Here is a 22,820-nt window from a genome sequence, read left to right as displayed (position 1 = left end):
CCAGAGGCTTCAGGAGCTTCCCTGAAGCCTCCGGAGCGCAAAAAAACGCCCTTACGGACAAACCACATGTTCAGGAACGGACTTCCAGTTTGCTTATAGGGCCATTTTTAGTCCTCCAGAGCCTTCAGGGACCTTCAGGAGGCTTCCCTGAAGGCTCCGGAGGACAAAAAATGACCCTATGAGCAAACTGGAAGTGACTTCCGGTTTGCTCGTAGGGTTGTTTTTTGTCCTCCGGAGGCTTCAGGGAAGCCTACAGTTTGCCCGTAGAGCTGTTTTTTTGCGCTCTGGAGGCTTCACGGAAGGTCCTGAAGCCTCTGGAGGGCCTCCGGGGGGGATGCTGTTTTCGCCCTCTCCAGGATCCTATAAAGCCTCTGAAGCCTGGGGAGGGAGAAAAAAGCATGCAAAAAATGGGGGGGGGGGATCTCCTGTCATGCGTGCATGCACGTTGGGGGGTTCATGCATTGCATTATGGGTGCAGCACGCCCACACATGACCCCGCCTGCGCTCCCCCCGCTTATGGCACGTGAGCCAAAAAAGGTTTGCCATAGCTGCACTAGGGATTGGGTAAAATCCCAGGTTGAGGAAGACTTTTCCAGATAAAATTCAGTTTATTTACCACCCATATTTGGTACCCTCCAGATGTAATGGCCCAAGACACACACCTCCTCCAATTCCTAATCAATGGCTGTACTAATTCCAGCTTCTACTTGTTTCAGTCCTCTCATATATTAAATCTCTAATGGGACAAACTAGCAAATTTATCACCACATCATTAAGCTATGGTGGCGCAGTGGTTAGAGTGCAGTACTGCAGACTACTTCTGCTGGCTACTGGCTGCCAGCAATTTGGCAGTTCAAATCTCACCAGGCTCAGTTGACTTAGCCTTCCATCCTACCGAGGTCGATAAAATGAGGACCCAGATTGTTGGGGGCAAGAGGCTGACTCTGTAAACTGTTTTGGAGAGGGCTCTAAAACACTGTGAAGCGGTATATAACTCTAAGTGCTATTGCTATTAAGAAATGTGTTTTACCTTGGCTTTCATATCAGTCAAAATCCTCTTTGCTGAGCGCATTTGCTTCTTGAAGCTGAGAACTGCATTAACCCATTCATACTGCTCACGTTACATATAATTGCACCCTACGGATTTCACTACATTTAGATAATGCTTATGTTTTAATTGAAGTATGAGAAATAAATTGATATATATATATATATGTATATATGTATTAGTGTTACAACACTAATACATACCTATTTCCCTGGCTCAACTGATAAGGAAGTGAGCCCGTGGCTTAGTGGCTAACACTCCTGCCTAAGATATAACCAGCCTGGGTTCAAATCCCAGTAAGGGTATGGCTAGCTGATGAGAGCTAATTAGCTCGAAATAGATCTATACTAGTCTCCCTTTATTTATTTATCAGTACAAATATTATATATATATATATATATATATATATATATATATATATATATATATATATATATATATATATATATATATATATATATATATATATATATATATATATATATATATATATATATATATATATATATATATATATATATATATATATATATATATATATATATATATATAAATTTTGTTCTTGCATTAAGGCCTTTGATGATCGTTGTTGATCCCAAGTGGCTTCTCTAAATCATTAACATCTTGTGATCTGAGACGAAAATCAAAGCTCCATTAAGTTGCCTTGGATTCTTTGGGAATTTATGGATGTGGCCATGTGGCCTTTTTTGGCAACAATACAGAAGTGGTTTGCTGTTACCTTTTGGGGAAATTTTGCTCAATTCTACAGTCTAGACCAGTAGTGTCCAGTCCAGCCTTGGCAACTTTAAGACCTGTGGACTTCAACTCAACAACAACGTTCATGGGTGGCATGATGGCTTAATGGTTGAGGCGCTAGTCTTATCAGCTGGAAAATGCCTATGGAGATTCTCAGTCATCCAGGTCATGGTTATCCCAAAGGTGCTTTTTTCAAAAGCTGGACCAGAAACTCCCGTTGCCTCTTGAAAAAAGCACCTTCGGGACTATCAGCTGGAAAGCCAACAGCATGGGTTCGAGACCCAAGCGCTGCATGAAGGGGTGAGCTCCCATTACTCGTCTCCCAGCTCCTGCTTACCTAGCGGTTTGAAAGCAAGCAAATGCAAGTAGATAAATAGGTATCGCTTCAGTGGGATTGTAACAACATTGAGTACTTTCATGCTAGCCACATGATGACAGAAGTGTCTCTCAGACAATGCAGGGTCCCTCAGCTGAAAATCGGAGATGAACACGGCTCTCTTGAGGTCGGTCACAACTGGAGATGGGAAACCTTTAAACTTTGAATTCAATGTTCAAAGCTGTATCTCGATGACTCTAATATAGATCAACATTATCATCAGTCTTCCTAAGGCACGTCTTGTGCAGCTGAGGTCTGTAAGAAAGCAATGAGGGCTCCCTTCGTTCTTGCTTGCTTGCTTGGCTTCTTTGGCAGTTTCTTTCCTGATTGGGGTATTTTTTATATGATTGTTTTATATGATTTTATATGATTGTTGGTCTGAGGTTAACCTTAGAATTAATCTATGCTGATCTGGGTGCTGATTGCTGGTGGAGAGGTGCTGGAGTCTTTTTGTTCCTTTTTGGATTGGGTGATAGCCTCTCTTGCATAGTCTATAGATGTTGTTAATATCTATGTGTCTATTTTTTGTAATAAGTTTTTTTTTACATGCAAAAATTCCAATTTTAATTGAACAGTGCGTTGTTTGGGTGCAGATCATTATAGGAAATAAGTGTTTACAACAATATTCACTGTATCAATATCAATTATATTAACATTAATAACAGTAATAATCATACTATTTATTTAGATAACCTATCTTCCTTATATCACTGATCCTTTCACATTTCCCTGTTTCTAGCTCCTGTTTTTATCAGCTATCCATTGATAGAATAGGTCCCAAGTCAAAAAATATTCAGTTTCTTTCCCCCCCCCTCCCTTAATTGTAAGTGTTAGCTTATCCATTTCTGCACATTCTAATATTTTTCTAATCACATCTTCATCTGTTGGGATCTCTTCCCTTTTCCATTGTCGTGCAAATACTATTCTCTCTGCAGTCAATACATGTAAAATCAGGTATATGTTCCCTTTGTTATACTTGTCTGGTAAAATGCCCAACAAATATTTATGTGTCTATCAGTGGCTGATTTATCTTAATAATTAAGCAGTAAATGAAGCAAGATATTTTCGGCCAGATGTTCATCCACAATTTGGCTGTGCTTATTTTAGTCGTACTTAACCGTATCTGCTTTTGCTCAACCTGATTTGAATGGACTACACTTCATAAACCCACAGGTTATATGGTGGCTGCTTACTTTGTGATGCCATGTGTTGTGTGAATGCAACTTTGAGGAGTTCAGAAGCAACAGCCTGGTTGAGATTTACCTGCCTTCTAGAATCTCTCTTTCCCCCTCCCTGCAAATAAGACCTTGAATCTGACACAGGTGCCTGTAGATACATTTGGACAAACCACATTGCTATCCTGAGAGTTGACAAACCGGTTTTCTTTGCATAGCCCTCCCCAATTTTTTTCCTTTTCTTTCTTTTTTTCTGGGTTTGAGTGTGGAAGGTTGACACCGTTCTTTGCCAAAGCTTTCCTCACCTCCAGTAGAGAGAGACGTAGCTTTTCAGTTGCTGGTAGCCATATATCTAGCTTAGTTTTTTGCAGCATTTGCAGGTCTATGGGCATTTAAACTGCTTCTTTGAGCCTTATTTTCAAGTTTGTGGAATGGTGAAGTTTCCCTGTTTCTTTGTTTTTAAACACTGCCTTTTAGAAGAGTTTAATGGCTGCTTGTGATATGCTGTGGTGTTGGATGAAACCTTGATGGCCAGACAACATTTAATCACTAATGTGTATTAGTGTAAAACTGTTTGGGATTCCTCCTATTTTCATTCTGGAGTCTTGAACAGGCCCAATTTCCCTTTTTTTTTAAAAAAAATACAAATAAGGTATATAAACCATTGAAGTGCCTCCATTGCACCCCTTTGCCCTAAACAATCATTTGTTTAGTGACCATTTAAAGTCAAAGCGGCACTAAAAAATGACTTACAGCCATTTTTCACACTTAACACTTATCAATGGCACTTACACTTATATATAAGCTTCATAGTGCTTTTACAGCCCTCTCTAAGTGATTTACAGAGTTAGCATATTGCCCCAACAATCTGGGTCCTCATTTTACCCACTCGGAAGGATGGAAGGCTGAGTCAACCTTGAGCCTGGTGAGATTTGAACTGCCAAATTGCTGGCAGCCAGTAGCCAGCAGAAGTAGCCTGCAGTACTGCACTCTAACCACTGCGCCACCATGGCTTAATGGTGTGCTGATAAATTTGCTAGTTTGTTCTGTTAGAGATTTGATATATAAGAGGACTGCAACACGTAGAAGCTGGAATTAGTATGGCCATTGGCTAGGAATTGGAGGGAGGGTGTCTTGATCTGGAGGGTACCAAGTATGGCTGGTAAATAAACTGAGTTTTATCTGAGTAAGTCACTTCCGGTTTGCTCGGAGGATCGTTTTGAGTGCTCCGAAGGCTTCAGGGACTGTCTGGAGGCTTCCCTGATGCCTCCGGAGGGCGTCCTGGGGGGGCAGGGAGGCTGTTTTTGCCCTCCACAGGCTCCTATAAAGTCTCTGGAGCCTGGGGAAGGTGAAAAAAGCATGTTAAAATTGGGGGGGGGGAGCGCCTGTAGTGCGCGCATACGCACTGGAAGTCGCACATTGCATTATGGGTGCAGCACGCCCATACACGACCCCCCTGCGCTCCTCCCACTTATGGCACATGAGCCAAAAAAGGTTCGCCATCGCTGCCCTAGGGGAATACAAGGCACTTCATCTGGTCTAATCAGTCTCTTATCCAGTGGTAAATTTCAATTTTTTTTACTACCGGTTATGTGGGTGTGGCTTGGTGGTGATGGTGGGGGCAGGGGAAGGATACTGCGAAATTCCTATTCCCTTCCCATTCCTGGGGGAAGGATATTGCAAAATCTCCATTCCCACCCCACTCCAGGGGAAGGATATTGCAAAATATCCTGTTTGCCTGTTCTCCAAACTACTCAAAATTTCCGCTACCTGTTCTCTAGAACCTGTCAGAACCTGCTGAATTTCACCCCTGCTCTTGTCCCAACAATCTGGGTCCTCATTTTACCCACCTGGGAAGGATGGAAGGCTGAGTCAACATTGAGCTGGTGAGATTCGAACTGCCAAATTGCAGGGAGCCGGCAGTCAGCAGAAGTAGCCTGCAGTACCGCACTCTAACCACTGCGCCATCTCGGCTCATATGGCTGTTGCAACATTGCCATGGTCACATGATCGAATTTCAGATGCTTGGCAACTGACATGTATTTATGACTGCTAGGACAGTCATAAGTGCAAGGAATAGTTGTAAGTCACTTTTTTCAATACTGCTGCAACTTCCAGCAGTTGCAATATCAATGGTTGTAAATTGAGGACTATCGCCTTCTCTAACAAAATGAGCAGGCAAATCATTGACCAAAACTTTGATAATAATTGAGTATAATATTAGACCCATTTTAATTCGGACAACAAGTTTTTATCCTAGTCCCTCCTTTTTGGGGAGGGGGGGTATGACCCGGACCCTCTCAAGCTAGAAGGTAGACTCCAGATTAATACATACAGAGAGGCCAGTCATAGCCCTTGTTCCAGGTTCCTCTAGTTCAGGGGTGTCAAACTCAATTTCATTGAGGGCTGCGTCAGGATTGTGTTTGACCTGGGGGCGTGGCCAGTGTGGGCATGGCCAGTTTGATGTCACTACTGTCGGGGGGCACCTGTAGTGGCCCAAGTGCTCTGCCAATGAAAACAGGCTCCTGAGCTCCGTTTTCGCTGGCAGAGGTTTGCAGGAGGTCATGACAGCTGAAAACGGAGCTCGGGAGCCAGTTTTTGCTGGCAGAAGCACCGTGGACCAGTCCTTTGCTGTTTCCAGGGCAGCTGCATGGGCCAGATCTAAGTACCCCATGGGCCAGATCTGTCCCCCAGGCCTTGAGTTTTACACCCATGCTCTACATGTAAAAAGTAATGATAAAAAATCTTAAGCATGCAGCACCATCTTATTATATCTGTGCATGAGCATAACTGCATGGTAATAAATTGAAATAAACAAATAAACTATTATTTTAGGGGAAAGTGTGAGGAAGAGCACAATTCTAAGGAAGGCTTTTGGGTATCCACTGCATGACTGAAATGAACTGGAGCATTGGCAGGATATTTTATTCTTTCTTTCTTTCTTTCTTTCTTTCTTTCTTTCTTTCTTTCTTTCTTTCTTTCTTTCTTCTTTCTATCTATCTATCTATCTATCTATCTCTATCTATCTATCTATCTATCTATCTATCTATCTATCTATCTATCTATCTATCTATCTATCTATTCATCCATCCATCCATCCATCCATCTATCTATCTCTATCTAGATATTTTTAATAATAATACTTTATTTACAGTCACAGACCAAAACACGACCACTACAAAAGAGACACAGCAGCCAGTCACCAAAAGCCCAACTAAGGGAGGTTACAGCTCTCTCCTCTAATGGTCACAGCTCTCAAGAAAAACCTGGAAACCTGAGAGGTGATGTACGAGGAGACATCCCCAAGGCAATGCACAAACAAATCTCAGCCATCAGGACCAGAAGGGACGATTTCAGGAAGAGACAGTAACCTAGATCTGTCCGCGCTATACATAGGGCAAAATAGAAGGACATGCTCCGCTGTCTCAACCTCGGCTCTGTCACAAGGGCACAGCCGCTTATTAATCGGGAGCCTCTTGAAACGACCATCCAGAAGTGCTGAGGGCAAGACATTGAAGCGAGCTAGGGAAAAAGCTCTTCTATACTTGGGAATGGTTAGGGTATAAAAATAGGAAGCCATCCTCAATCCATAGTCTATCTAGATATAACCAAGGTGGTGAACCCAAAGGTGCTTTTTCAGAAGGTAACTGGACTTTCTTATTTTTTGTTCTTTTGAAGACGTTTGGCTTCTCATCCAAGAAGCTTCTTCAGGTCAGACAGGATGGGGGGGAACGGAAGGATTTATCTTCCTTGCAGACAGCTGGACATTTGCATCCTTTTAGAGGGTCCTTGAAGCCCTTGGAGGTTTATCTGTGTCCTCAGGGTCACCCGAGTAGCGCTAATGGTTTCTGTGTTCTGCAATTTTTCCTCTGGAAATCCATTTCTATTCTCACACCATTCCAAGGGTGTTCATCCCAAACTGTAGAGCTAAAAGTCTGTAGAGAAATGTCCAGCTGTCTGCAAGGAATATAAATCCTTCCATTCCCCACAGTCCTGTTAGAGCTGAAGAAGCTTCTAGGATGAGAAGCCAAACGTCTTCAAAAGAACAAAAAACCAGAAAGTCCAGTTGCCTCCTGAAAAAGCACCTTTGGGACAACCACGACCTGGACGACTGAGAATCTCTACAGACAAGGTGGTGAACATATCCAACATGTCTTCCCCCTCCTATTTTCCCCACAACAACAACAACAACCCTGTGAGGTGAATTGGGCTGAGAGAGAGTGACTGGTTCAAATCCACCCAGCTGGTTTTCATGGCTAAGGCGAGACTTGAACTCGTGATCTCTTACTTTCTAGCCTGGCGCCTTCACCACTAGACCAACCTGGCTAGCTTTCAGAAGTGGTTCTCTTGGCCTGGGTGGCCTGGGAACTGTGACTCCTGTTTGTGAAAAAAGGGCCTCCTCTGCATTATTGTGACACAAGGACTGGTTGCTCATGTCTCTTTCATCATCTACAGGAAGTCCACTAAGAAATTTATAGGTTGCGCTGGAAAACAGTTGACAAGGAGAGAAGTCCACATAGCAAGAATGCAAAAGTTACATTCTGCATTTTTTTTAAAAAAAGAGGCTTTAAATTTGTATTTTTTGCATTTCTGTGTTGTGGAGCTGGCAGCAGATTCGGACAGTGAGGAGGTTGGGGAGGAACATGGGCCAGTCCTGGAGTCTGGGGAAGGCTCAGACGAGGGCTCTGCGTCAGAGGCAGAGAGGGGGCCAGGGCCATCTGGGTGTAGTGTGCTGCCTCCGGATCCCCCAGAGTCAGAGGAACAGAGCCATCAGCGAGGCAGAGGAATAGGGGAAGCCTGTTCCCAGTGCATGCATGCTCAGAGCTGCCAGATGGCAAGTACAGTTAAGACAAAAGGGGCAACTCTGGAGTAAGGCTTGGAGATGATTGGCCCCTCCCATAAGACATAAAGGAGGAGCAAAGGCATGTGAGCCTTTGCAGGAAGCAACTTTGTTCGTTCTGGTCGGTTTAAACTCTGAAGCTCCGTTTTGACTCTGTGCTCCGTTTGGCCTTGCAAAGCTACTTGGCAATTAGATCTTTGGCAGCGTTTCAAGGGAGATAAAGATGGGTGCTTATCAGCCTTACCCCGAAAGACTGTGGCAGACTTCTGTTGGACTCTTTACAAACTATTTGTGACTCCTTAAGAGCTGTGAATCAACGTAAGTCACAGCCGTTGAAATAAAAAGAGGGTTTGGGGGACTAAGCGTGTGATTTAACTGTCTCAGGAAGCCTAGGTCAGAACATTCTGTTAATCTTTTGATTCTAAGAGGTACTCTTTACTTCTTCGCAGACATTGCCGGTCTCTTGAGTTTTGTAATTCCACGCCAAAGCATTTTTAGCAAGTCGAGTAGGAAGTCAGTTGGTCATCAAAACAAACAGTTTTCAAAACTTTCATTCATTCTTTTGAAGCGTGCATGAAAGAACCTTTTAAAGGACTGCCAAGTTATTCAACCTTTGTTTCTCTTCTCTTCTCAAGCAATCACTCTTTTGAAAGGGGATTTGCCACAGACTTCAGCGCAATTTTCCATAACGACAGAAAAGTCTTTACAAACACGAACGGAGAATTAAAAATGAATAAAATACAATTGTGCAGCCAAACAGCCATTGATTTAATGACATTAAAAAAAATGTTATGGTGGAACTGGGGCATTAGTACACAATTGTTCCTGCCTTTTAAGAGTGAATGCAGATGGCGGGAGCTACACAGGCAAGGAGCAAAACAGGAAGCTTGAGAAAGAAGAGGAAGACACGGCCAAGGAAGTGTTGAGATTAACTGAACCACAATAAGAATCTTGTTATAGAAATGCAACCTTATGGATTCCAAAACAAACAAAAGCTTGACTCAAACCTTCTCTCTGTTGGGCACACTCTGTCAGTCACAGTATGAAGAATGTTTGTTATAAAAGAAGAATAGATATGAAGGCAGAGACAGCCTTGCCTTACAGCTGCTGGAAGGATCGGCAACTCCAGCTCCATCCATCCATCCATGGCTTTCTTGATCTTCTCCTTACTCTTCCATGGTGGGATTCAACATTTTTTACTACTAGTTCTGTGGGCTTGGCTTGGTGGGTGTGGCTTGGCTTGGTGGGCGTGGCAGCAGAAGGATACTGCAAAATCCCCATTCCCTCCCCACTCCTGGGGGAAGGATACTGTAAAATCTCCATTTCCACCCCACTCCAGGGCAAGGATTGTAAAATCCCCATTCCCTCCCCACTCCTGGGGGAAGGATACTGTAAAATCTCCATTTCCACCCTACTCCAGGGCAAGGATACTGCAAAATTCGCATTCCCTCCCCACTCCTGAGGGAAGGATACTGTAAAATCTCAATTTCCACCCCACTCCAGGGCAAGGATACTGCAAAATCCGCATTCCCTCCCCACTCCTGGGGGAAGGATACTGTAAAATCTCCATTTCCACCCCACTCCAGGGCAAGGATACTGCAAAATCCCCATTCTTGCCCCATCCCACTAACCACCTTTCCAGCTCCGTTCTTCTGTGTCAGGGAACAGAAGACGAGGCAGCCGATCAGCTGGGATGCCGATCAGCTGGAACTCGTGAGGCAGCCAATAGATGGGGGTGTGGCCAGCCAGAGGTGGTATTTGCCGGTTCTCCAAACTACTCAAAATTTCCACTACCAGTTTGCCAGAACCAGACAGAACTGGCTGAATACCACATCTGTTCTTTCACAGATTCCTTTTACAATTGGGTCCTCGTGGATTCCTGCTATAAGACCACACCGCTTTCTCCAAATATTTTTTCTTGTCCCAAATTTTGCAAGGTGGACGTGTTCCAAGTCATAGCTCAGGGATGGGCAATTACGGCAATTTTATACGACCTGTAGACTTCAGATCCCAAAATTCCTGAGCCAGCATGAATGGGGGTTGAAGATCACAGATCCCAAAGCTGCCATAGTTTTTGCTCACTCCATCCTAACTAGTAAACAGCGCCATCTTCTGGGGCCCAGAAAGCATGGCTTCTCTTTTGCAGATTCTGCTTTATGGAACATCATATCCCTTGATACAGTGGTAGTAGCTTCATACTCAACTGCTTTGCAACTCATCAAATTTGGTACTCAAGGCGTTTTGATGTGAAATTTTTGTCCTGGTACTCATTTCTTCCTTGGTACTCAATGCACAAGCCAGAACCTGTCAATGTCAGCTGCCTTATGACTTACTACATTATTCCTTTTGGGAAAACATTGTTTGGTACTCATTGTTTTTGGTAATCATTGTGTCTCCCAGAACCAATTAATATTGAGTACCAAGGTACCACTGTATTTGCTTGGCAATGACCCCACTGGCATTTCCATAAATCCTTGAAGAACTGGTTGTTCCTTCAAGTGTGAAGTCAGGAGCTTGGATGAGTCCATCAGTAAAATGTTTCTTATTATGATTATTGTTGTCTGGATTAAGTTAGATTGTTCTTGGGTGCCACTATGATGTTACTGTGCTGTTATAATTATTTTCTTGCATTGCTTCTGTTGGTTTTTTAATTCTATGTTTAACACTCAGAGTTGCAGTTGGGAAATAACAGAATAACAGACCTGGAAGGGACTTTGGAGGACTTCTAATCCAACCCCCTGCTCAAGCAGGAGACCCTATACCTGTGATGGCAAACTTATGGCACTTGTGCCAGAGGTGCACACAGAGCCCTCTCTGTGGGCATGCATGCTGTTGCCAGCTGATCTTCCTGGGTGCTGGAGTGCCAGAAAACGTCCAAAAAAAAGTGGCCAAAGATGCCACCCCAAATGGACTGTCTTCTGGGCATTTTGGGCTGTTTTTGGCCCATTTTCAGGCCATTTTCTGGGGAAATGGCTGGAAAATAGCCAGAATATGGCCTGAAAATGGCCCCAAATGCAGCCAAAAGTGGCCTGAAAATGCCCCCCAAAACAGGTAACAAAAAAGGATGTGTGCTAGCCAGCTGGGCTTCAGGTTTCCAGCTGAAGCGCATGCACACACTTTCTGGTCTGGGCACATGTTGCCGAAAAGTTTTGCCATCACTGCCCTTATACCATTCCAGACAAATGGTTGTCCAGTTTCTTCTTAAAAACCTCCAGTGTTGGAAAATGTACAACCTCTCGAAGCAAGTCATTCCACTGATTAATTGTTCTAACCATCAGAAAATGTGTCCTTGGAGATTGGAACACTGCTAACGTGTCACCTCTAGTCCTTGTTTTCAATTAAACTAGACTTACTCAATTCCTCCAAACATATTTCATCTACTTATATTTATCAGCTAATCGTACTTGTTGTTCTTCTCTACACTCTTTTTAGAATCTCAAACATCTTTTTTTTTTAAAAAAAAAATCACGGCGACTGAAACTGGATGCAGCATTCCAAGTGTGGCCTTACCAAGGCATTATAAAGTGGTAATAACACTTCACGTGACCTTGATGTTGTCCCTCTGTTAATGCAGCCTAGGACTGCTTTGGCCTTTTTTTTTGACAGATGAAGCAGACTGCTGGCTCATACTTAAGTGATTGTCCACTAGGACTCCAAGATCCGTCTCGCAGATGGACAGCTATAATATATTGATATTATAACCGAGAATAAATAATAATGTAATCCTTTCAAACTAGTCATTCATGTTTGGATTCAATCCACATTTATTCAGCACCAATTTATTTTAACCCTCTCCCTTCGTGTTTTATCACAAATGCTTCCTAAGTATCACCACCTTGGTGCATTCATCTATATATATATGTATATGTATATCTATATCTATTATATCTATCTATCTATCTATCTATCTATCTATCTATCTATCTATCTATCTATCTATCTTTCTATCTATCTATCTATCTATCTATCTATCTATCTATCTATCTATCTATCTATCTATCTATCTATCTATCTATCTATCTATCTATCTATCTATCTATACAAATTCAGCTCCCACATTCCTATAGCAATTTGGGGAGAAGCACACTGGGGCTCGGTGGCTCAGTGACTAAGATGCTGAGCGTGTCGGTCAGAAAGGTCGGCAATTGGGCGGTTCGAATCCCTAGCGCCGCATAATGGAGTGAGCTCCTTTTACTTGTCCCAAGGTAACAGTGTTCCATGTCCCTTTGGCATTGCCGGCCACATGACCACAGAGACGTCTTTGGACAGCACTGACTCTTCGGCTTTGAAACAGAGATGAGCACCGCCCCCTAGAGTCGGGAATGACTAGCACATATGTGAAAGGAGAACCTTTACCTTACACTGCTATACACAACCATTGTTGCATCTTCCAATAAGCACACTTTTAGAATAGGAATAGAATTCTTTATTGACCAAGTGTGATTGGACACACAAGGAATTTGTATTTGGTGCATATGCACTCAGTGTACATAAAAAGACAAGATACATTCATCAAGAATCATAAGGTACAACACTTCATCATAGTCATAGGGTACAAATAAGCAGTCAGGGAACAATCAACATCAATATAAATCTTAAGGATACAAGCAGCAAAGTTACAGTCCTTCAGTCATAAGTGGGAGGAGAAGAGTGATAGGAACAATGAGAAGACTAATAGTAATAGTAATGCAGCCTTAGTGAATAGTTTGACAGTGGTGAGGGAATTATTTGTTTAGCAGAGTGATGGCGTTCGGGGAAAAAACTGTTCTTGTGTCTAGTTGTTCTGGTGTGCAGTGTTCTATAGCGTCCTTTTGAGGGTGGAAGCTGAAACAATTTATGTCCAGGATGTGAAGTATCTGTAGATATTTCCACAGCCCTCTTTTTGACTCGTGCAGTGTACAGGTCCTCGATGGAAGGCAGGTTGGCAGTAATTGTTTTTTCTGCAGTTCTAATTATCCGTTGAAGTCCGTGTCTGTCTTGTTGGGTTGCAGAGCCAAACCAGAGAGTTATGGAGGTGCAGATGACAGACTCAATGATTCCTCTGTAGAACAGAATCAGCCACTCTTGGGCAGCTTGAGCTTCCTGACTGGGCGCAAAAAGACCCTCTTCTCCTCTTTCTCTTTTTTAAAAAGAAAAGCTATCTTACATGTGCATCAATTTGAGTGAGCCATGGGCCCTTTTGTTAGCTTTAAAAAAAAACCCATTCCTTTATCTTTTTCCCCAGTAGGGTGCATCTCCCCTGAAGGCAACCTGAATGGAGAATCACCCCCCCCATGTCTCATCGCTTAGACTAGCCAGGTGCTGCCTTCTTCAGAATTGTTCCTGTACCTATGGCAACAAGGAGAACAATAACGTTTGTCTGCTGGCTGGACCTTCCAATTCGACGCTGAGGATGTACCGGCAGGAGGAAGCGAATGTTTAGCAAACGCTGGTGGGATTAAGAACTGCATGGTGTTGACTCGAAGCATCCTTGCCAAGAATTTCCCATGGATCAAGACGTTGGCATCGAGGCCATGCTGGACCTCAGCTTCCTGACCGAGGAGGAGCAGAATGCAATTGTGGAAGTTTTGCACAGAGACCTGCAGCTCCAGATGTCCGAGGAAGGACGTATCAAGTGAGAACCTGTTCGGTGGTGGTTGTCGCAATAGGATTTGGATGCTTTCTTAAAGTGGCCAGATTAGAATGATCTCTATTTCTAACGGGGGGTGGGGAGGGTTCTTCCCTTCCAGATGTCTTCCATGGTTTCATTCATGGAAGCCATAGATAGGCAATCTAAGGTCATCAGGCCACATCTGGGACCTGGTACGCCTTTTGTATTGGCCGAGCCATACTGCTGGGCAAGATTTGAGTGGGGCATTTTCTTCCCCGTGTGCTTAAAGGAGCAGCTCAGGAGAGCGTCCATTACATTATTCTTCTTTTCCTTTTTGCCTTGCCATATCCCCACCCTAGATGTTAGCAAGAAACCCAGAGGCACTGATGCTTAGACTAACAGATTCTGCTGTAGTGGCCTGCCAGCAGTCAGCGGAGCTGGCAGCAGATTCGGAGAGTGAGGAGGTTGGGGAGGAACATGGGCCAGTCCTGGAGTCTGGAGAAGGCTCTGATGAGGGCTCTGTGTCAGAGGCAGAGAGGGGGCCAGAGCCGTATGCCAGTTATCAGCTGCCTTCAGAGTCAGACATCAGTGAGGCAGACGAACAGCTGGAGCCTGTTCCCAGTGTGCACATGCATAGAGTTGCCAGATGAAGGGAACAGCTGTGAAACAAGGGTCGACTTGGGAGTAAGGCCACAGGTGGACGGTGAATGGCCCCTCCCATAGGCAATAAAAGAGGAGCAAAAGGGGAGTGGAGTTTGCAGGAGAAAATTACTTCATTCCTGCATTCTTGCCAAGTATTGCGATGTCTGAAAGAGATCAGCCTGGCCACTCTCCAAGTCTGATAAAGGTCGGTAATTTTGAAAGACTGTGGGAGAGGAAAGACTTTGCTGGAGAGGAATTCCTGTAAATTAAATAAAAGAGGTTTATCGGGATGAGGATCCAGCTTTGTGCTGCCGGGGAAGCCTAGGTCACAACATCTGCTTTCGTGTCCATCCACATATATATCCCTCCTAGCTTACCTGACCGAAAAACTTTCAGCGTCTCAGCTTCAATCATGCCAGCTGTAATTTACCTGAGTCTGAAAGATGACACATGTCCATCCCCCCCCAGCATATGGGTTACTGTCCAATCCTATGTCCTACAAAGACGTCATCTTGAGTTCAGTTGAACTTACTTCCAGGAAAGCAATCACAAAGTTGCATTTAGCTACCATAGCTTCATCTTTCCAGAAGCACTGGCTTCTCCTTTTCCAAGATTCTTCTTGGTTTGAATTAATAATTGTAACTGTTTTGATTCCCTTCCAACTGCCTGTGTTTTGTCAGCTGCCCTGAAGACTCTGGCCCAGATAAACTTTCCAACTTGCCTGTTTCTCTTTCCCTCTCTCTCTGCCCCCCTCAAGCAAACTGCGCAAGTCTATCTCTGACCCAAACTGGCTGAAGATCTTTTCCGGAGAATGGTTTCGTGATGTCCGTTCCGAACGGCACCAACGCAATCTCTTTGGGGCAGACATTGTCCGAGCTTCCATCCGCCGGAAGAAGAAACCCAGAGGTAAGCGAAAAAGATGCTTGACTCTCCTCTTGTCCCAAAGGTGCTTTTTTCAAGAGGCAGCTACACTTTCTGGGTTTTCTTTGAAGACGTTTCGTTTCTCATCCAAGAGGCTTCCTCAGCCAACCATGACCTGGATGACTGAGGATCTCCATAGGCATCAGACTGGCCTCTTATTCCTTAGGTTCCAAGATTAGGGAAAAGGAAACAAGAGGACAGGGGTGAAATCCAGGAGGTTCTGCAGAACTGATAGCAGAAAGTTTGAGTAATTCGGAGAACCGGCAAATGTCACCTCTGGCTGGCCCCAGAGTGGGGTGGGAATGGGGATTTTGCAATATCCTTCTCCTGCCATGCCCACCAAGCCACACCCACCAAGCCACACCACGCCCACCAAGCCAAGCCCACAGAACCACTAGTAAAATATTTTGCATTTCACCACTGCAAGAGGAGCAATATTTTGGGAGCTCACTAACTTCTAAAGACTGCTCCTCAAATAGTCATTTCATCTTCAGGAATCTCCAAACTTGGCAACTTTAAGACCACGTTGGCTGGAGAATTTTGGGAGTTGAAGTCCACGAGTCATAAAGTTGCCAGGTTTGGAGACACCTGTTCTGGTCCAAGTCCCTGCCCAGTGCAGGAATCTTCATACCCTTCTGGACAACATCCAGTAATGGAACATTCACCTTTTAGGAGGCAGACTGTTCCGTTGCTTAATAACTCTCACAATCATAAAATGTAGCTTTTAAAGTCATTTTTAAAGGAGAGGATGGTCTCGGGTTGCTCAGAACCTGAGCATCCGCATGGTGAGGATGGATGATTTTTTTTAATGTCTGATCTTCCTTTTCCGGGGTGATGAGGAAAGTTAATCTCAGTCTGGAGTTCTCATTCTTTTGGATCAAAGTGCCTTTGGTTAATGTTGACTTTACGATGATGCATAAAGCTACTCTGTAAAAGAATATAGAATACAAAACAACAGTGTTGGAAGGGACCTTGGGGATCTTCTAGTCCCGCGATGGCAAATCTATGGTACGCATGCTGGAAGTGACATGCAGAGCCATCTCTCCAGACACACCACATTGCCAGTTGCTCTTCTGGGTTCTGACATGCACATGTGTGCTGGCCTGCTGGTCTTTGTGTGTGCATGCATGCCAGAAACTGGAAGTTCAGCTTCCCGGCATGCACATGCATGCTGGGAAACTGCTCTTCCAGTTTCTGGTGCTCCCATACATGCGTGCCAGAGAGCTGCCCTTCTGGTTTCTGGTGTTCCCTCCCACACACGTGCGTGCTCCCGTTTCCGCACTTGGGGCCAAAAAGGTTCACCAACACTGTTCTAGTCCAACCTCAGGTCAAGCAGGAGAGGCTGTACCATACTGGACACATGGCTATCCAATCTCTTCTTAAAAAGCCACAGTGTTGGATCACCCACAACTTCTGAAGTCAAGCCTGATTAATTGTTTTCACTGTCAGGAAATTTCTCCTAAGTTCTAGGTTGTTTCTCTCTTTGATAAGTTATTACTTTCACTCTACCAAAGCAGATGAACAGGAACTCAAGCAACAAAGCAGCCTGAAGACTATAGATGTGATCAGTGAACCTGTGCCAGAGGTTCAGAAGACAATGATGACCATGGATGTGCCAGAGGTTCAGAAGACAATGATGACCATGGATGTGCCAGAGGATCAGAAGACAATAGAGACCATGGATGTGCCAGAGGATCAGAAGACAATGGTGACCATGGATGTGCTAGAGGATCAGAAGACAATGGAGGCCACAGATATGCCAGAGGATCAGAAGACAATGGAGACCATGGATGTGTAAGCAGCTTTCATATTCAGGGGGAAGAAAGTTGTGTTTTTTGCTATGAAAATGCAAGCTTCTCTAAAAGTGTTCCAAACAGCTAAAGCTTCATTCTTACAGCAGAAAACATTACCTAAATTATCAAGGAGGAAGAGTTATTTGAGAAAGCTGTAGACATTTTTTAAAGGGTGACGGCATAAGAGAGTCTTGCAACAGAAGCTCAAGCAATGAGCTAGAGATGGAAAATGTGGCAGCAATGGCTCTTGAAACAAGTTGGGTTAGCAAAAAGAAATGTCAATCCAGGCATTGTAATTAAGTTCCTTGGTTGAACACATGGTTTGAAGATTTTCAGATCAAGATATTTCTTCTGAGCCCCTGTCCAACTCAAAGATTTGATTACATTGCTAGAATCAGAGCTTAATCTAGACCCTTCACAAATAAATGTATTCCTTTCTTTGATTTCACCTGATAGAATGATTTCTCTTTCTGTCAAACTTTTGAGCGTCTTGCTGATCCCCTGCATATCACGTGGGCTCTGCTTTCTCCCATTTGCAGTTTTTGAGGAAATCCAGAGGTAGAACATTCGCAAGACATAATAATTTAACTTCTTGAAGATCTCAATTGAAGGGAAAGTCCCTGAATACCTTATATTAGAGGAGATCCTCTGTCCTTCGGATCAACGGTCACCAACTGGTGGTCCATGAGAAAATTTTAGTGGTCCGCAGAAAAATCCCTGCATTTTTGCATTTTTTAGATTGCACTAAATCAGGGATCCTCAAACTACAGCCACTGGGCCGGATATGGACCGCCAAAGCAATTACTCCCACTCACTGACGGTGCAGAGGGCGGGATGAGGTCCTTCAGGCAGTTAGCTTGGCTGCCTGTTTAGTAGCTCCAGCCCTTTCCTCCGTCCCTCCGTGGAAGTCCAGGCCCTTCAGTGAGTGGTGCACAAAACTTCAGCTGGGTTCCTTGAAATATAGAGTTTGCAAGGGGGGGGGGCAAACTAGCATCCAGGCTGCCTACAAGACAAACATTTATTCTTGGCTGTATTTGAGATTCCTAGCTGCAATGGACAACAAATCTAGGGTTGACCCCGGGCGCTTCTCTCTGCTAACAGGCAGCCAAGCTAAGTGCCTGAAGGACCCCATACTGCCAATAATTCATCTTAGTGGTCCACGGGATTTCAAAATTTTGTAGAACTTCTTCTGTCGGTGTGGCCTGCTTTGTGGGAGCGGCTTGCCGGCCATGTGACCGGGTGGGAGTGGCCAACTTGTAAAATGTGGTGAAGCTCACTTAACAACGCTCTTGCTTAGCAACCAAAGTGTTGGCTCAAAAACTCTGGCATTTGAAGCACACAAGTCTTAAAGCTGTCAAGTTACAAGACCCTCGCACCCCTAACCCTTTAGAGAAAAAAAACCCAGGGGTGTTCAAACTTGACAGCTTTAAGACTTGTGGACTTCAACTCCCAGAATTCCTCCTCTGGCTCTTTATCTTGATGATGTGCGGATCGGCGGGGGAAGGGAGCTGGAACCGGTTCTAAACGGCACGGTAGATTTGTGGAACCTCTTCTATAGAAGAGGTTAGAACTGGCAGGAACCCACCCCTGCCTTTCAGTATCCAGGTGATACTGAATTACAGCTCTCAGGAGCACCCACTGGCATGGTCAGTAATAAGGAGAGCTGGGAAGTGTAGTTCAACTGCTGAGCCATGTGCTCTCCACTCCAATTGGCTTCCACCCCGGTTTTAACTGCTTTTGCTAATAACACTTTTCAGTTGAAATGTATCCTTATCTGGGGCAGTAGAAGGCAAGTTGTTTTCTTTTCCTATGTAAAAACCCTTCAGATGTTTGAAGAATGGTATTGACTTTGTCCCTCCACGGTCCTTTAATATTTTCCAGAAAACACATCTTTCCTTTTAGAACATGTCTAAATCCTTATCATATTTAGTGCTGCTATTTGTAGAATCCCAAATCCCTAAGGAATTTTGGTACTTTACACAAAAGATGCTTCGGAAAGAATATATAGCAAAGGGATGCATACAGATAAAAGGTCTGCAGATTATAGAATAAAACGATATGAGCCAAACAAAGCCATCATCAAACCAAGATGCAATCAAGGTTTGATTCAAGGCCAAGTGCCCTTATGAGCAGCTTTTGGAAGGCAATCTGGGTGGGACTCAAACAGACATCTCTTGTGGATGGAGCCGGAGAGCTTGCTATGAAATTATAATTTTAATCACCTGTCTGTTTCCTTATAGACTGCTCACTGAAAATGCTGTGCCTCAGTCATTCCAACTGACAAAGACCCCGGTAAGTGGTCTATTATGGCCAGGGAATCCTTCATTCAGAGTGGATGGTGGTGGTTGTTCAGACCTAGGACTCCCAAGATCCTAAAGCAGACTCCTTGTCTTGATAAAACCTCTTTTATTTAGGTTAAAGCAGGGGTGTCCAAACTTGGGAACTTTAAGACTTGTGGACTTCAACTCCCAGAATTCCCCAGCCAGCATGGCTGGCTGGGGAATTCTGGGAATTGAAGTCCACAAGTCTTAAAGTTCCCAAGTTTGGACACCCCTGGGTTAAAGGGAACTCTTTACCAGAAAAGTCCCAGCAAACAGTCTTTCATGAGATTTCACAACTACAGATCAGGCTTCCAAACTCCATGCTGTAGCAGCAATTACTTGGCAAGAAGTCAGGAACAGACCTTCGCCCTAAGGAATTGAACTAATTATATCCTGCAAACTCCCCTTTCGCTCCTCTTTATTCCCTATGGAAGGGGCCATTCACCATCCACCTGTACCTTTACTCCCGAGTCGGCCCTTGTTCCTTAGCTGTTCCTTCTCCTGGCAGCTCTGCATATGCACACATCAGGAACAGGCTCCAGCTGTTCTTCTGCCTCACTGATATCCATCTCCGAAGGCAGCTGATAACTGTCGGACGGCCCTGGCCCCATCTCTGCCTCTGATGAAGAGCACTTATCAGAGCCTTCCCCAGACTCCAGGACTTGCCCATGTTCCTCCCCAACCTCCTCACTGCCTGAGTCTTCCATCAGTTGTGAACATTTGTGCCAGTTGTAAATGGCAGTGGTACCAAGGAGGTAGAACAGTAGAGTTAAAGTGGTGGAGCAGAAGGAGGGTCAGGACAGCTGCCCAATATGCTCCTTTCGAATGCTCTCCCTGCCAATAGCACACAGGGAGCAGGAAGCGAAGAGCTGAGCATCATTTCTAAAAGGCAGAAACATTGATTCAGCTCCAGAAACCCAAGCTTCCGTGCTTCCAGTTCGCACTTAGTCATAAAGAGACTAAATGTGGCAAAATCCAGAAAGCCACTGTTTGCCCTTCGGTATTAAATTGGTCCCCTTTAAAAAAAAATCTCGATTCTTCATTCTCAGTGCAAGGGTGGCTTTTGTGCAAATAACCTCTGCAAATCTGCAAATATCCCTGGAGACATGCGGATGTCACAGCGTTTGGTGGTTGTAAACCTTCGGCTACTGTGACAAATGACTCGGGCTGTGTAGCTCAGGAGTTACAGTCCCTGGTGCAGTTTGGCTTATGCTGATAAGGATTTGGAAGCACCTTTGTGTTCAGATCACCGGTGTTCAGTAACCACAGCAGGTCGCTTCTCTTTCTTTCTCTCTTAGGAGGCCAACCTCACGTCCAAGGATGTGGTCTCCTTCCCAGGGTTGGCTGTTGAAAACACTCTAGGTAAAAACTCATAAGAAACGCACATCTGTGTTGAGGGCAACCACAAAATAAATATATGGAGAATGTATTCAATTGCATTAGTATGTGTGCTTTCTTTCTGGTGTAAATACCCACGCAGATCCCCCTGAACTAGAGGGAGGATTGGTGTCTCAAGGATCAGAAAAAGGCAGCCGTATTCACATCCTCAGAGCCATTATGGTGGTACCTCGGTACTCATCGTTAATTGGTTCCGGGAGGCACAATGAGTACCAAAAGCGATGAATACCAAACAAAATTTTCCGATAAGATACTGCACTTGATCTTAGCCAAAAGGCCGAGAAGCGATATTCCGATAAGGAATAATGTAGTCAGTCACAAGGCAGCCAACACTGACAAGTTCTAGCTTCAGTTGTGGTGGCGCAGTAGTTAGAATGCAGACTGCAGGGCTAACTCACTGCTCGCTCCAGCAGTTCGATTCTGAGTGGCTCAAAGTTGACTCAGCCTTCCATCTTTATGAAGTTGGTCAAATGAAGACCCAGACTGTTGGGGTCAATTTGCTAACTTTGTAAACTGCTTAGAAAGGGCTGTAAAAGCACAGTGAAGCAATATGTAATTCTAAGGGCTATTGCTATTGTGTGTTGAGTACCAAACAAAAATGAGTACCAGGACAAAATTTTGCATTCAAATGCGTTGAGTACCACACGTTTGAGAAGTTTCAAAGCCGTTGAGTACCAAGGTACCACTGTAATCGGATGAAAATTCAGTTCTTCTCCCAGTCAGGGTGCTTGTTTTGAGGGGCAGCATTTCCCATGTGTACTCAAGAAAGCCATTTCTCAGTGCAAAGACCAGTGTTGGGGAGAAAAGAATAGAGTGAAGGTCCCAGAAAGCACCAAAAAGAATTCATCACTTATGGTGGCCCTAGGACCTTCTCTCCCTGACCAGCTCTTTGTAGGTTTCCAAAACATGAAGCAAGCCATTTGCCAAGATCAATAGCCAGCTTCTTCCTGTCCATCCCTACTGAGCACAAACCCATTAGGAGCCACACTCAAAGTTCTTTTAGCAAGTCTTAAAGTTGCTAAGTTTGGAGATCCCTGCTTTAGGAAAACAATATTCTAAAACCGTGATGGCGAATCTATGACACACGTGCCAGAGGTGGCACGAAGAGCTCTCTCTGTGGGCATGGGCGCCATTGCCAGCTGCTTTTCTAGTTTCCGGCACGCCGGCCAGCTGTTCTTTATGGGCGCCAGAAAACAGCACGAAAACAGGCTGCTTTTCGGGCCATGCAGGAATATGTGGGCCGGCCAGCTGATCTTTGGATTTCCAGCACTCTGGGGCGTGCGCATGCAAGAGCATGCACACATGTTCCAGTTTGAATACTCGGTGCCAAAAAGATTCACCAACACTGTTCTAAGATATGGGGGAAGGATCCAAGACCATCTAATGATGCATAAGCATGACCCCACTGTCTCTGAGTGGGTGTCTGGGTGCAAATGACAGGCAAATGACAAGGAACTGGCTGGCTGGCATTCTGGATAGGAACATCCCAGGTTGTGACATTTTGTGGCAGTTCTCCTTTGTGTTGTCTCTTATGACTGGACGGCAGCATTAAATCTTGACGCAGAATTGTTGCGTTTCCAAGTCCCGTGTCTCATTTTGTCCTTATCCATTAACCCCGCTGGCCATTGCAGAGAGAAGCAGCTCATTTAGCAGCCTGAATTCCGAGACAGAGGAACAAGAGCAGCCTGGAGTGGAACCAGCTGTCAAGGACCCAGTGCAGGTACAAAGGCAGAGACGGCTTTCTTCTTTTAACGACCTTGTAACCCCTTCCGTCAAGGTGGACTTGGGAGGAGGACTGAACGGAGCTTGAGCATTTACCGTATTTTCGGAGTATAAGACGCACCCTTTTCCCTCAAAAAAGAGGCTGAAAATCTGGGTGCATCTTATACACTGAATACAGCATTTTTGGCATTCCAAAACCCCGCCCCCTTTGCAAAAATGGTCATGCATAGCCTTTAGG

At 44.5% G+C, this 22,820-nt stretch overlaps 1 protein-coding gene across 5 annotated transcripts in view; it reads left to right on the top strand.

Moving 5' to 3' along the window:
* The window catches only part of SYTL1 (synaptotagmin like 1), a 65,897-nt gene that overhangs the window by 17,570 nt on the left and 25,507 nt on the right, over positions 1-22,820 (top strand). For 3 of the 5 annotated variants that reach the window (XM_081961933.1, XM_081961936.1, XM_081961935.1), the window contains exons 2-7: positions 13,420-13,809; positions 15,185-15,333; positions 16,863-17,142; positions 19,382-19,433; positions 20,761-20,824; positions 22,492-22,580. In XM_081961933.1, the coding sequence (XP_081818059.1) occupies positions 13,682-13,809; positions 15,185-15,333; positions 16,863-17,142; positions 19,382-19,433; positions 20,761-20,824; positions 22,492-22,580 (762 nt within the window). In that variant the 5' untranslated portion in view covers positions 13,420-13,681. The remainder of the gene's footprint in view (positions 1-13,419; positions 13,810-15,184; positions 15,334-16,862; positions 17,143-19,381; positions 19,434-20,760; positions 20,825-22,491; positions 22,581-22,820) is intronic. The other 2 variants (XM_081961937.1, XM_081961934.1) reach the window with 2 other exon arrangements.

Source organism: Natrix helvetica (genome assembly GCF_964273705.1).
Source record: "Natrix helvetica genome assembly, chromosome: 9".
Lineage (NCBI taxonomy): Eukaryota > Metazoa > Chordata > Lepidosauria > Squamata > Natricidae > Natrix > Natrix helvetica.
This window is presented reverse-complemented; position numbering and strand designations above follow the sequence as displayed.